At 38.9% G+C, this 14721-nt stretch overlaps 2 protein-coding genes across 2 annotated transcripts; one reads left to right on the top strand and one right to left on the bottom strand.

Moving 5' to 3' along the window:
• Window positions 1-5603: 5603 nt before the first annotated feature.
• Window positions 5604-11105, bottom strand: LOC131878200 (uncharacterized). Its single transcript, XM_059224114.1, has 2 exons — window positions 10885-11105; window positions 5604-6879 (listed from the first exon to the last, which is right to left on the bottom strand). Exon 2 carries the CDS (start codon window positions 6791-6793, stop codon window positions 5783-5785), a length of 1011 nt encoding a protein of 336 aa, XP_059080097.1. The 5' UTR covers window positions 6794-6879; window positions 10885-11105; the 3' UTR covers window positions 5604-5782.
• LOC131878201 (neuronal calcium sensor 2-like) lies at window positions 8190-10823 on the top strand. The gene is made up of 5 exons (XM_059224115.1): window positions 8190-8595; window positions 8686-8829; window positions 9385-9440; window positions 10356-10458; window positions 10545-10823. Exons 1-5 carry the CDS (start codon window positions 8386-8388, stop codon window positions 10779-10781), a joined length of 750 nt encoding a protein of 249 aa, XP_059080098.1. The 5' UTR covers window positions 8190-8385; the 3' UTR covers window positions 10782-10823.
• Window positions 11106-14721: the final 3616 nt, after the last annotated feature.

The raw sequence follows: 14721 nt of genomic DNA, 5'->3' as shown, positions 1-14721 counted from the left end.
AAAAAGAGAGTAAAAACCTAAGATTAAAATACAGTCCATTTATATCATTGGTGACGTGAGAGCGTCGAAACAATAATTTCCCATCCATGTTATATTCTCGTTGGCAAAATTCCACTTTGAAGGAATTTCTGCCACTTTCTGCCACCATTTTCTGCCATTTGGTCAAAAATGGCTTATAATGATTTCTCATTCCTGTGTTATAGGCTTCGGGGAGGTCGGATACATACAGATTGAAAAGAATTAGCGATAATGGATCCCCCTGCGGAAAGTCAACGGAATTAAAATACAGGGGGTAGGTCCTCACCAGAACCAATGGAGCATCTGAGTCCCGAAAAGATTTTGGAAAGCAGGACACAGATCGAGCGCGGAACTCCCCACAGTTGGAGTTCGAGAAATAACCCCGTTCGGTCCACCATGTCACATGCTTTGGAGAAATCAATAAAACATCCATAAATTCTCCTCCTATTGCTGATGTTTGAGTGCACAATTTCATAGAGGAAAGTAGCGGCCGTGGTGGTTGAGCGGCTTTCCGGAAACCGAATTGGAACTCGAGAAGTAGATCCCTTGCCTTGGCCAATCCGGAGAAGTGGACAGCTAAGTGGGTGGACATCATCTTCAAGCAGGGGTCCTCCAGGGCGGTGGTCTGATGCTTGTCTGGAATGTCCCTGGGCCCCTATTTATTGATGAAGATCATGACTGACTCCATCCATACTGGTGGGAAGAACTAAGAATTAAAGTGTACATGTTATCAACTGGACAAAATATACTTGAAATGAGGTGGGGGAAGACTGCTCCCAAGTCTCCGGTGTTTAGCTTCTGTTGGTACTTCGCAGTTTTTGGAGCATTTGACCCCTCAGCTCTCGGTGTATATATTTACCCAAGACCCCATGTTTCGGCCCCTACCACCAGGATGAGAAATCATTAAAATCCATTTTTGACCATCTCGCAGAAATGGTGACAGAAAGTGGCAGAAGTTCCTCCAAAGTGGATTTTTGCCAACGAGGACATAACTTCAGCGATGAGAAAAATCGAAATTTATCGAATTTCTGCCACTTTCTGCTCAAAGTGGCTGAAAATGGCTGAAAATGACTGAAAGTGGCAGAAAAGGGCTGAAAGTGGCAAAAATGCCAGAAATTGTTGGAAGGTGGTCAAAAATAGCCGCCAGTGTTTAGAATGGCTGATCTTGATTCTAAAAGAAGTCAAAGATAAGAAGGATCATATGGGTTGGATAAGTTTTTCAAGTGTCCTTTGCTAAAAAGCATACTGGTATGGCATTGGCTGAAATGCAAAATGTTCCTCAAATATTGATATTTATTCTGTTTGATGGTTAGATTGAATTGATAAGGGTATCCATAGACCACTTCAGTATCCAAGGCCTAGCCACAACAATTACAGTTTTTTTTTTGAAGTCATCAAAATAGTTGTTGAATACAATATAACTTTTTTTGTCATTTTGACTTCAAAAAGTTTAGATGAAATGGCATCTCTGACTTAAATCGATTGTGGTGGCAAAATTCAAACTCGATCACACTCTAATGACGTTTAGTGGTTGTATCTTACATTCGATGCAAAATACCCATCCCAACGTGTCAAAACTACATACAGGTAGGCTTAATAATTAACGGAACTGATCGTAAATACTAGAAAGAGATTATTTTGATTGGTACAAAGGTTTCTATTTTCTGCCACTTATTTTGGACCAATTTCTGCCATTTTCTGCCATGTAGTAGAAAATGGGTTTTAATAATTTCTCATCCCTGCATAACTTAGATCGGAAATTATTAAAAGCCATTTTTGACCACCTGTCAGAAACTGGTGGCAGAAAGTGGCAGAAATTCCTCCAAAGTGTTTTTTTGCCAACAAGGATATATCTTAGATGGGAAATTATCAAAAACCATTTTGACCACCTGTCAGAAAATGGTGGCAGAAAGTGGCAGAAATTCCTTCAAAGTCGAATTTTGCCATTGCTGATTGTTGCGGCAAAATTAAGACTCCATCAGACTCTAGTGATGTTTCTTGATTGCTATCGCGCATATCAATACAAAATTCCCTTCCCAACATGTCAAGGCCTCAGTCAGACGTGAAAACGAGTTGAAAACTTCTGCAAGAATAAAAAAAGGTGTTAAAAGTTTTCTATTTTTTGCCAGTTGCTTCCACCTTTTTTGCATGATTTTCTGCCATTTTCTGCCAGGTAGTCGAAAATGGTCTGTAATAATTTCTCATCCCTGTTAGGGGCCCTTATTTCCAACGTCAGAGAGCCCAAATTAAACGGAAAGAGGCACGGTAGACATTTTTTTCGGACTTCCTGACCGCTACTTAGATTGGAATCCCAGCAGTTCAAGACGAAATTGCATTCATTTGACTTAACTTTTATTTTCACATATTATTTGATCGACCAACAAATTAGAGTTGGTGGAGCTGACTAGCCCTTGAATAAGGGTTGGTCCAGGAATTTTAGTCAAAAACTTGTCCAAAAAGCTTTGCCAAATATCAACCGGATATGCTCATCGAACTTTCGATTATCTTGGAGGACTACACCTAAATTCTTCACGAGCGAGACCTTCTGTTTGCCTTTACCTTCATCATCTACGAGTCGAGGGTGAAATGGCGTCTACCTAAAAGTCATTATGCGGAATTTCATTCCATTCAAGGCAATATCGCTATAAAGATTGCTAAGAAAACTACTCGTCACACGCTATGAGCGCAATTTCTTTGCCGGACAGTATGTGACCTGGGTCGCTAATCATTCGTAAGATTTTGATAAAATTTGCAAAATAACAACTTAAGCAATAAAGAGGAATCGGGCCATTCTGCCTTATATTTGGTAAAGGCCCTCGGAAATGCTGAACGTAAGGCATATTTCTTGTAGCATAGGAAGCTTATAACACCCTTAAGTAGCAGCTATCTGATGATTTCAGCACAAATTTTGGGAGGTCGTTGGGGTACTTTTTAAATTAGTGGAGGTACTGAAAAAATACGATACAATGCGCAATTAGACAAAGCACTTTTCTAAAGTTTCACAAAGTCTTTTGTAACAATAGAAAATTCGAATATAGGAATATTCAGTACAAATCTGCTTTTTTGGGCTAAGATTTACTTTTAATGTTAATGAGTAAAACTGTGACGGTCTATTACAATCCAATGCTACATGAACCATCCCTTCAATGAATAAAAGAATTGAAACTCTAATTTAATCCCTTGACAAAGAACTATTTAGCCTCATAAGAACGGAGTGATCTCTCAAAATTTGATGGTGACCTCATCATCCTTTCCTGTTTTAATGTCCCAATTGTGAAACTGTCGAACGAAGCAAGAGTTTGGAAAATCAAGTTTTAATAAAATCAGGCTTTAGTTCAACCAGAACCTTAGCTCTTGGAATTGATTCTGAAGGATGAAATTTACTCTCACTTGGAGAAAAACAACGCATTAACGAAAGCGCAGTATGGGTTCCGCAAACAGAGGAACTTATTGGATTATCTTGCCTATGTTAGCGAGTCAGTGGACAGTGGTCAAGCAATTGATGCCGTCTACTTTGATTTTAAAAAAGCGTTTGACAAGGAGCCTCACGAACACCTAGCAATTAAAATTGGCCGCTACGGCGTGTGCGAAAATTACGACAGCTGGATTAAACTATGGTTGAATGCCAGGAGATGGGGAGTTGTTCTGAACGGGTCCTTTTCAGAGAGGGGGACAGAAACAAGTGGCGTCCCACAAGGCTCTGTATTCAGGCTGGTGTTATTCTTAATCTATCTAAATGACATAGGGGACCAAATTTACCACTCGCTCATTCTCTATATTTGCTGATAATACCAAGCTTTTTGGCCCGGTGACAAAAAATACTAAAACTGCAGACGAGCATTAATGCATTAATAGAATTGGCTGCGATTTGGCAAATGGAATTCAATGAAAATAAGTGCTCAGTTCCACTTCGGAGCATCAAACAAAAAACAAAAACATTACGTGGATAACAATGATATTAATTCCTCAAAATCTGAATATGGTTATTGTTCAAGCAAACTTAAAGTTCAATGGTCAGGTGAGAAAAGTGGCCCAAACTTGCCACTGAATAATTGAATAAGCAAGAAGATCATTAAACAACCGGAGCCAAGAGTTGATCCTGAGAATTTACAATTTATACCTACTACCTCACATTACTTTTGCTTACAGTGTGTGGCGTCTATATTTGAAGAAAGACATGGCCCTTCTCGAGTCAGCTCAGAAGTGATTAACTAGAATTATAAGTGCAATGAAGCAGCACTCATTCGAAGAACGTCTGACTCTACTCGACCTCCCTAATCTCAGTATAATAGCAAGACGCTTAGACCTCATTCAAGCTTATCGCGCGATGAGGGGAATTGACAAAACTCGAAACTCCTGGATGCTTTTGAAGAAAATGGCTTGGGCAGCTACATTAGAATAGGAAAGAATTTTAGGAATAGGCAGGGCATTGGTCGTGCCTCAATGAAAGGAACGAACTACAATTACTTTGGTCAAAAACAATAATTCGTTACACAATCATTACTCGAAAAAAATGTAATGGCGTTACTCGTTACGATTACTTTCACTAAAATTTTAGATTACCAATATTTTATGGTCTACCCCATCACGATCATTCTTCTCAAAAGATATTGAGTTTTTTGACGCAAGCAGTCCTAATGCGTAACATTTGAAGATTTCGTTTCTACATTTTTCAATAATGAGCATTTTCATTTAATCTTGGCATAAGTGTTCAAAATGTTTTGCATCATAATGCTTTGAGGAGTCAACATTGGGACCCTGGATGGGATAATGATTGTTGAAGGTTTGAAACAATGTCTCAAAAGTTATAATGGAAAAACAGTTTTAGACATCGTGAAGTCGGTAAAGCTTCTATGTATGAAGTCCATCCCTTAGGTCGTGGAAGTGAGGCTGCTTTGGAAATTTGACGCATCATATTCAAGTACTGAATCAGATCTTCGGTCCAACGGATTTGAAATGAGAAGATGAAAACAATAAAGTTACAAATGCAATTTCAGATTGAAAGCCAAGAAGTAGTTGAGAGCAAGCACAATTTTCAACCCTGACTTTCTTTGATCAAAATGTGCTAGATGGAATTAGCAAAATGGCAATTTCTGTTAAGCCTTAGGGTTCCTCAGCTGTCACGAGATAAACGAAAAATTGAACTCCATTCTGGAAGCTGAAAAAGGAACGAGTAACAAGTAATTCGTTTTGGGTCGTTACAATTACACAATTTTAGATTGTGATGCAATTACAGTTCCTTTTTCGAAAAAAGGAACGAAATACTGTGATTTCGTTACATGTAATTTCGTTACTAATGCCCTGGGAATAGGGGTGAGACAAGGAATATTAGGAAGGAGGGGCTTTGCAGGAATGGGTGTAGATTGGGTATTTAAGGGAAGAGCAGGGAATTGGGATAGAGAATGGGAGGTAGGAGGAGAGGGAGGAAGGAAGCTAAACGGGTTAAGGAAAGGGGGGTGGAGTGGGATTAGGTTTAAGAATAGGGTCCACTCTACAACTACGAGATTGAGCTTGTCTGTACCTTTATTTCCTTTGTGTTCCATCTATGTGGACAGAAGTCACCGTTCATTAAAGGACGTCTTAAGTCTCATGGACTGAAGGCACATTGCCGCATTCATTAACTTTGTTTTCTGTGACAAAATCATAATAACTAATAATTCATTTTTCACACTTGAGGTATAATTACCATTATTACCTGCATTACCACCCAACCAAGAAATAAATCATCAACTTCGATATATTGTGTAACATTTCAAGTTCCTTTTCACCACCTGGAGGGCGCTACTGATAGACCCAAGTTTTTCAAAATTGGTTCAATGTCTTTGTAAATTTGCTCTTGGGTAAGTTCAAGCTGATTTGACAAAGGATTTAGATCCTCCCATTGTTTAGCATTTGTTTGTGCTTGCGTTGATGACGATGTATAGTCCGAACTGGTTGCTCCAAATACAGAGTGCATTGGTAAGAAGCCACCTCCGCTATGGCGATGGAAATTAAGGAGCCTAATCTTATCAGGTTTTGTTTTCATTGAATTTCTTGGCGATTCTTTCCGCTCCGCCTGTTTTAACTTTTCATAGGAGTTTAAACCATCTTCCTCTTCCAATAAAGCCAGAGGTGCATCAACATGGGTGTTCAAATTGAAAGCGTCCTCAGGATGTAGATTTTGATGGAGACCCGTTGTGAAACCATGATAGTATCTTGTCGGACTTGGTTCGAATTGGTAGATTGGTTGATGAAATGGAGCATAATTTTCAGGTTGCTCTAACATTGCGTTAGAACTATTAGTCTTGGAGGATGTCCCTGTTGTTCTTTTGGTGATGAAATAATGCCAAACCAATGTCATCGAGCAAACAAAAAGAAACAGCACCAATAGAGCCCAAACTCCGGCGTAGATTATTGTGCTCACCAAGGAAGGAGAGGGAAACATTAGCTTCGGGGCCATAATGCCACTCGAAGGCAAAACATCAACCACTTGAAATCGATCTTCGCTGAAGGTGACTAGAGTCTTGTTTTCCCTTGCAAATTCAGTTAATAGTGATATGAGGTCGCCCTGCTTTTCTTGAGAACCATTCAGTGTAGCGTTGACAAGAATTGTTGGCGTGTAAGTTATCGAACTAATGGTAAGGCGTAAAGATGATGAATCAGTTAACGTATTAAAGTTGCGTTGTAGCTGGTAGTTGAAGTCTTTTTGATGGAGTCTTAGAACTGTAGTGTTCCCACTCAAGGTGAGCAAAGCCCAATTTGTGTAAGTGGGATTCTCTTTGTCGTGGGGAGCCATTCTTGCTGTCTAATCGGGGAAAACCTTGTCTCAGCTCTATTGAGCTTTTGAATACGATTATTTTTCGTTCGCATGGACCTCTTCGCCTGGAAAAAGTAATGAGTCATTAGTAAAACGACAATTAAAGTTTCGCGTAGTTTCTCTCATTTCAAGAAGAAGCTTGATAAATTTCTCCCTAACAATCTTCATCAGTTGTTGTGCTTGAAATTTGGAAAAGGTTTTAGTCTCCCAAAAGCCCATATGGAACCCTTCTTCCCACCCATTGTTTCTTGTTACTGTTTGTGATGTACTCACGACTATCCACGCAATACTAAAAAGAGATATCCTTTATGCCCCTTGACTCATTTATACTTTGTTGATTGTGTGAACAAATAGAGAAACACTAAATCTACCTGAGGTAGTAAATGCTTTTCACATTCCCCTCATGCGAAGGAACGACTTTCGATTTGTCTTCCAGGCATTTCATTCTTTTAGCAATGACAACCAACCATGACCTACAGGGTGCTCTTGCATTTTCACAAGTTGTGATGCATAAGGTACGTCCTAAAAAAGTTAATCCCAACCTGCTTATTGCATCGTCATAACCTTGAAGGAATAAAATGTGACGTGATTTATTCCACACATAATTGAATTAAAGCCTCGTTTCCTCACCCTGTGTCTCGGAGTATTGATAAAACTTACTCCGTTGGTCGTCACAAAGTCATCAAGACATAATGTCAGCACTCATGAAAGCAAAAGAAACGAATTTTATGATATCTTGCCTACAGGCGAAGGGGTCAAATATTTCTTCAGGAAGATGAAAACAAATTCCAATGGAGATAGAAAATATTCTTCAAAAAAGAAAGCCATTTCATCAAAAGGATTACCTTAGAGGATGAACGGAGTTGATTTCATAAATGAAGTCGTCGCTCGAATCCATTATTACTTCCCAAATCCCCCAGCTATTAGATGCATAATTATCAAACAAAAATGGATTAACAAGTTTTGTGCTCTCTTCTTCATATTGCATGAAGTTGAAAATCATGAAAGAGTCAACGCAAAAGAGCATTATTCTAATCCAAAAGAAAATCAAGCCTCAGCTAGAGAAGAACAGTTTTGTCTTGGTCTGAAGAGTTTCCAAGTGACCAAAAATAGATCGGCCAATGAGAAGGGTGGGTTCTACCAACACTCAACAGCTAAATTATTTGATATCAGCCCACTATCAATATTAAAGGCGACTAAGGGTTAATCCATTGTGTTGCTAAACCTTGTCTTTTTGAGCGTAAGCTATTCACAAGCTTTTTTTTCAGTTGTGAAACCGTCTGCCCAAGTAGCCCAAGAAACAAGTAAAACAATCAAAAAAACTCTGTTTTATTTTGGATCTATTATACAAGTCCAGCCAATATTACTGATGGGTCCTGTAAAAACATGCGGGTACTTGGAAGTGGCAAGAGAAGTTTACTTTTTCCACTTTTAGTTCCATCATGGATTAGTGGACCAACACAGCCACTATCGGAAGTATATCCAGGGACGTAAAACAAAATCTCTTTTTTATTTGATTAAGTGAAGCCATTCACAACTTAAAGTCAAGTTTGATCTTTAAACAAAAAATCATGTCGTCGGATCTGCGTCGAAGCTCTGGAACATCAGGTGGGAGTGGTTCAAGCTCTTCGAGCCGACGTCACGGTCGAGGCAAAGGAACTCATAAGAGAAAGAAAAATCAGCACTCTTCAATGTCACTAACTCAAGATGACATCGATTTCTTAAAAAAAAACACCCGCTATGATGAACAAGAAATCAGAGAATGGTACAAAGGGTTCAAGGTATTTTGTGGTATAATGATTAAACGAATTGACCTGAAGAGGTGATACTTTTAATAGTATCACTCATCAACATTTTGTTTCTTCTCGTAGGCTGATTGTCCTGACGGCTTGCTAGACAAAGATAAAATTCAGGCCATGTATGGAATGATTTTGCCAGCTGGAAATGCAAAAGTTTTTGTGGATCAAATATTTCGAATCTTTGACAAGGACGGCAACGGCAGCATTGACTTTAAGGTATGAATTGGATCATATGTTGACGATTGAAATATGGACAGGAACGCAAAATACCAGAAAGACCGAACATTCCTCATTTGAATCAACGTGATGTTCTTCTTAATTCTTGGATGATTGCGAGGATAGGTGCCTCGTTGGATTTTCAATATATACAATTGTGGATGTTTTAATTGGTTTGTCTCATTCTGGAATTTTATTCAAAAAGGGTAGGGGGGTTATGGATGTAATTCCACTTCAGCCTTAATCTGCTGGTGAATCAAACGACTGCATCAAAAGTTATGCACTCTCAAACCTCAGTCGAGAGGGTGAATGAGTGCTTTTTTCTGGTCATACTTTTGTTCAATAGGATACCTTTTGGAGCATGTAGTTGAAGGAGAATGTGTTGCTTTGACTATAATTGGAATTGCGAGTTCTTTACCTTCACGTCTCGGTCTACATTCGAGTTAGTTGTTTCTGGATCATGCCACGTAAAATCAACCGATATTTGAAAAATTTGCACACACCCTGGCAAAAAATTGGTACAAGGAGAAACTTGTACAAGGATTTTTTTTCAAGGAATTCATGATGGCAACAGATATGACAGCTTCTGGTTCACCTGAAGAAAAGTTAAGGTAAGTTGGTTCGATACATACACTACATCATCTTCGTTAAACGATCGCTTTAAAAACCGGATTTCTTTATTTACCAGAAATGAAAAAAGTCTTGATAGATTTTGGGTTCTATTGGAATCGGCATCAAGTTTGACCATTAGATTGAAGTTAATATGAATGAGAATAATGAAGTGTGTCAGAGCACCCTACGTGTACCCTTCCTTGACGTATTTAGAACCGTTCAAGAGGCATTTTTGATGAACTTGAGACTATATGGTTGCCAGATCTTTGTCAGAGGAACAAGCCAAAAAAGTATTGGACAAGATAATTAGTGGTTTGAATTGATTAATTATTGGAAATAGTTGAATGCCTGAGCTTTCTCGTCACAAAGACTTATAAGGTATACAACAAATTATTTGACGATCAATTTATCATGCACATGTAGGAGGGGAAGGAGGGTTAAGACTGCTTCATATATAAATTAGAAATAACCATCCCGTCATGTGACGGTGGTTAATGGGCTAAAATGGTACCCAAAGATGCCGCCTGGCAACTAGAAAAAATTGAAGGCTTTGCTTAGTGTGGTGATGAGTTTGAATTTTTAACTCAAAAAGTTGAAAAGTAACTTCAATTTTTCCCAAGCCTTACCAATAAGTTTTCAACTCTCACGTGAAAACAGGCTTTCCAAGTCTTGTGCCATTGGTCCAAATTGAAGTTTGCATATTGGTCCACTGTGCTTCGAAATCTCTTGCGCTTTTCTCCCCTAGACTTTGTGCTATACATTCAAAATCAGTTTGGAGCCTGCCTCATTTGGCATTCGAGCCCTGAACCTTGAAAATTTTCTCGTAAATGCATAAAGTTTCGGAGTTTGCGTCCACCTTCTGAACAACCAGGGATTTAACGTTTAAAAAGAAATTTACCAATTTCTATCATCAGGTGGGCGTTCAAAATGTATGACAAGGACGGCAGTGGAACAATTGACTTGGCTGAAATGATCGAAATAATCGGAACTCTTTACGAGATGGAAGGCGTGAGCAAGGTAATGAGTAATGACTGATGATGCTGAAAAAGTATTTCGAAATTTAGAACAACAAACCACTGTAATGAACTGTTCATTTATTGAAGGAGTCTGCCTCGGAAAGGGCACATAAAATCTTTGGAGAGTTGGATATCAATGGAGACGGGGAATTAACTACCGAGGAATTTGTCAAAGGATGTTTGGAGGATCCAGAACTTGTAAGATTGCTCAATGCTGGTGGAATAGAATCAGACAATGAAGACAATATTCCAAATAATCTTCAGCCTACTGCTCAAGAAGAAGAGGTGTCGGGGGATCCCGCAGTCGAAATTGTTGCTAAATAGTTTGACTTCACAACTTCAAAATAAATATCTTCTTCTACATTGTTTCCTGCTTCTTCAATAAGTATGAAACCTTAGCACCTAGATTTTTAAGTTTTTGTCTTACCTTCGCCATTTAGGCACATCCTGTCAAATTGTCACCCCTCAAACACTTCATAAAGCAAATCCAGGTGTGCCACCAAAGGAACGCTCACGCTTAGCTACATCTCACTCAAAAACAATCGTGAGGCCTAGAGTCAGCTGTGGCGAGGCCCATCTAAATTTGTGTTCAATGGTGGTGCCTGTGACAAGGAATTCACGCAAACTCGAACTTTGAAGCTGTCCTGTCAATAGCTCTTTCATCCTGAAATTTGGCAATTGGCCCGAAATCCTGATGAACGTTTTAGGATTGCCATTCTTGGCATTATCATATTTTACAATTGAGGTCAAAATTTGGTGAAACCAACCGATACTGAGAATTTTTTGCACTTGTATCAGTTTCTATCTTGTGGACAAAAGTATATACTGGCTTTCAATAATCTGTTTTTTTCCGGACATGCACGACATGATTACGTCCGTAAGGTTCACTATAGGGATGACAAAGTTTCGGCTGTGTGGCCAAGATTATTTTTCTAGAAGTTTTTGAACACTAAAAGGTATTGCTGGTTCAAGTAATATAATAATAATAATCTTTTATTGCGACTCTTGGTCATGCCATGGCATAAAAATAACTATAAAATAAAATCTGATGTATATACATTATACAAAGGTTTGTTAATAAAACAAGAAAAATGTCAAGAAGGTAAAGGCAATAAAATAGTTGACTAGAGAGTGATATCACAATGAGTATGGCTAGAATTGGTTCAATGCACATGAAAAAAGGTAAGAGGTAAGTTACAGATAGTACAAAGACAGGTAAGTAGAGGTAAGTGATGAAAATCTTGGTTATTGCAATAGAATGGAAAAAAAATACGTTCATACGTACGAGCATTTAAAACACTCGCCTCTGAAATCTTTGTTCAGTGCAAAGTAAAAAAATGGTCTCTAAAATCAATACCACCTTGAATGAGAATCTGAGGCAATTGGATAGTAAAATCTTGCGCTATAGTTGATAGAAAAAGTAACACGTTACCATTACCCGTTACCTTTGCAGGTAAAAAGAGGGCCTGAAACTGCAAACAACCGTTTGTACAATTGTTCAACGTTTAATAAATATGACGTGAAACAAACAACTGGTGATTATTTGTTCGATCCCATCAGTGGCAAGAAAGTCAATCCATTTGAGACGGAATAAAAAAATTGAGTAGGAAATGCTAACGCATTTTTTTCAGAAAAATAACATGTTACTAATAGCAATACTCATGAAGTAACGTGATACCGGTAGCGATACTCACAAAGTCACGAGGTACTCAAGCCCTGTCTATCCATGGCAATAAATGCATCCTTAGAAAAAGATGTTTAAGGTAAAGGAATTCGTTACAGATTGAAACATAACAATTACGAGACGAATACAAATGTATTTATCCTTCGGTTTTAGCGAAAAATATTGTGTAAAAAGCCATTATGCAGAATGTACTATAATGGGTGGAAAAAGATTAAGGGGCACTCTTTGTGCCTTCTGGAAATCTTTCCCCCTCCCTCAAAGTATTGCTTGATCATATTGAGTCTCAAATTTTCTTGAAAATGAAAAATTGAAAAACCTAATACAACGAATAATCCTACTTTAGCCTGAAGGAGATTAAGGATACGAAAGATACGACGTGTTCGTTTCAAACGAATATTTGGGCTACCAACGAATTTGAGTAGGGTTGATCCCGAATGCTACTTAAATGGTTTTCCAAGTCTGACATGTAATGGTGGAAAATGGACAGTCTGCCTTTAAACATCCCTTTTAACTATTGTACTTCTCAAGACCGAGCTTGAAAACTTTTGACACCATTTAGGGTGGTCAAACTGACAGTCTCTTCCTTCTTAAGGACATGGCTGCTTCCGGCAAACAGGACAGACTGTTTTCTCTATTCTCTACAATTGTCTTTTCCTACTCTATTTCAAGAGGAGATATTACTTAACCTCTACATTGGTCAAATTAGTCGACTTCTTAAGTACTGGGTGAGTCTGTTGCTCAACCACCACCCTGGTCTGATTGAGCCAGACAGCTAAATCCTCTATGATGAAGGGCTTATTGACTACGGAAGTTGAAAACACAATCTATAATCGATCTCCAAGCATGTTCGTCATACCCTCTACATTGTTAATGGCTTCACCATCCACCTACAGGGTGTTTCATCTTTCTCTTCGAGTTTGCATAGGAGACAAAAGCCTTTGGGTTCGACCTTACCTTCTGAACCACTTTACTCTCCGTTTTCAATTGGTCATTCTTGATGGGGTTCTAAATCTTACCCTGAACCACGTCCGACTTTTTTGGAGACTAAACACAATTACTGGATTCGAGTTGCTCTTCAGCCTTTTTAACGAAATCAATCATAGCAATGTGCATTTTTTGCGACAACTAGAATGGCATGAAAAATAAAGGAAGGAATAAATACATATCTAAAGATAATTCGATTTTTTGGTTGGTTTGAGTTGATTTTTCACGTGCGTTTCTAATCGCTGCAGGGAATGTAATACTCAGTACTATTAAAGTGAAAGGTTATGATTTAGAGATGCCCTCAAAACACATATTGAGCCTAGAGCTACGGTCACTAGAATTGATCCTAAAACCTGAGTTGGGATAAAGCCCATGGATGCTTTTGCAGACGTACAGTATCAGATACCTTTCGTGCCTTCTCTGAACACTATCCAGTCCCAACCTTTTTAGCCTCTCCCAGAACGAGAGCTCTCTCATTCCTGTGACCTTCCTAGTGAAACATCTTAGGACTTGTTCAACCTTTTGCAAACTTGCTGAACTCATAGGAGCCCAAATGGGTGAAGCATATTCAAGATGTGGCTGAACAATCGACTTGTACAGAGTTACTATCGTGATTCTACCTCTGGACTTAAACGTGCGATATATCCAACCACACGTTTGAAAGGCTTTACCCACCTTCAAATGGATATGCTCATCGAACTTTCCATTATTTTGGAGGGCTACACCTAGATCTTTTTCATTGCTTCTTGCTTGATTGCTTGTTTCATTGCTTCTTCAGAGCTCATTGCTCTGAAGAAGAGTCTGTTGAGATTGAGAAGGTTAGTCAATTTGAGCAAATAGATGATCTTGTCACAAATCAAGATGCTCCAGAGGCCATCAGGGATTTGAGTCTCTCGAGCTCTACTGGCCTTGATGGTGTGACGTCTCAGTTCCAGATAAAATGTGCACGTGCTCTTGCTCCTGTTTTCTAGTACTCAATGCGTCGCACCTTGTATCAGGACAAGTTTCCCTCTTCTCTGAAACTAGCTCATGTTGCTCCAGTTTTCAAAGGGGGAGACAAGTCGCTCCGTAGTAACTATAGGCCAATTTCTCTCAATTCGAATATTGCGAAGGTATTTGAGAAGATCTTCAGGTTCAAACTAGTTGAATTTCTTGAAGTCAATGAAGTACTCCTAGCCAGCATGGGTTCAGAGCACATTTTAGCACGGTTACCCAACTGATTGATAATATAGAACAGATTACTGAGGAACTAGAGAGACTTGAGTTAGTTGATGTGGTCTATCTTGATTTTGCCAAGGCCTTTGATGAACTAGAATATGGCCTTTTGCTTAATAGACTTCATGACATTAGGATCCAAGGGAAGGTTCTCAATTGGATGAGAATCTTCATTCATGATAGGAAGCAAACTGTTAAGGTCAGGGGATCCCTCATTGACATGTATGCTATCAAGTCAGGTGTTCCTCAGGGTTCCATCCTAGGGCCCCTCCTTTTTATTATACTCGTTGCCCCGCTTCAAGAGCTTAGTATTACTGCCAGTCTCTCTTCTGATGCTAACAATATAAATTTGTTTGTGGAAGAAATGGCCAAGATTGCACT

Source organism: Tigriopus californicus, chromosome 3 (assembly GCF_007210705.1).
Source record: "Tigriopus californicus strain San Diego chromosome 3, Tcal_SD_v2.1, whole genome shotgun sequence".
In the NCBI taxonomy this organism is placed as follows: domain Eukaryota; kingdom Metazoa; phylum Arthropoda; class Copepoda; order Harpacticoida; family Harpacticidae; genus Tigriopus; species Tigriopus californicus.
This window is presented reverse-complemented; position numbering and strand designations above follow the sequence as displayed.

What these genes read in the sequence shown, in the direction of transcription:
- LOC131878200 (XM_059224114.1), bottom strand. Translation starts at nt 6,793, where the DNA reads ATGGCTCCCCACGACAAAGAGAATCCCACTTACACAAATTGGGCTTTG.
- LOC131878201 (XM_059224115.1), top strand. Translation starts at nt 8,386, where the DNA reads ATGTCGTCGGATCTGCGTCGAAGCTCTGGAACATCAGGTGGGAGTGGT. An exon ending in ACGGCAGCATTGACTTTAAG is followed by an intron (nt 8,830 to 9,384) that starts GTATGAATTGGA and finishes TTTTTTTTCAAG; the next exon opens with GAATTCATGATGGCAACAGA. An exon ending in TCACCTGAAGAAAAGTTAAG is followed by an intron (nt 9,441 to 10,355) that starts GTAAGTTGGTTC and finishes TTCTATCATCAG; the next exon opens with GTGGGCGTTCAAAATGTATG.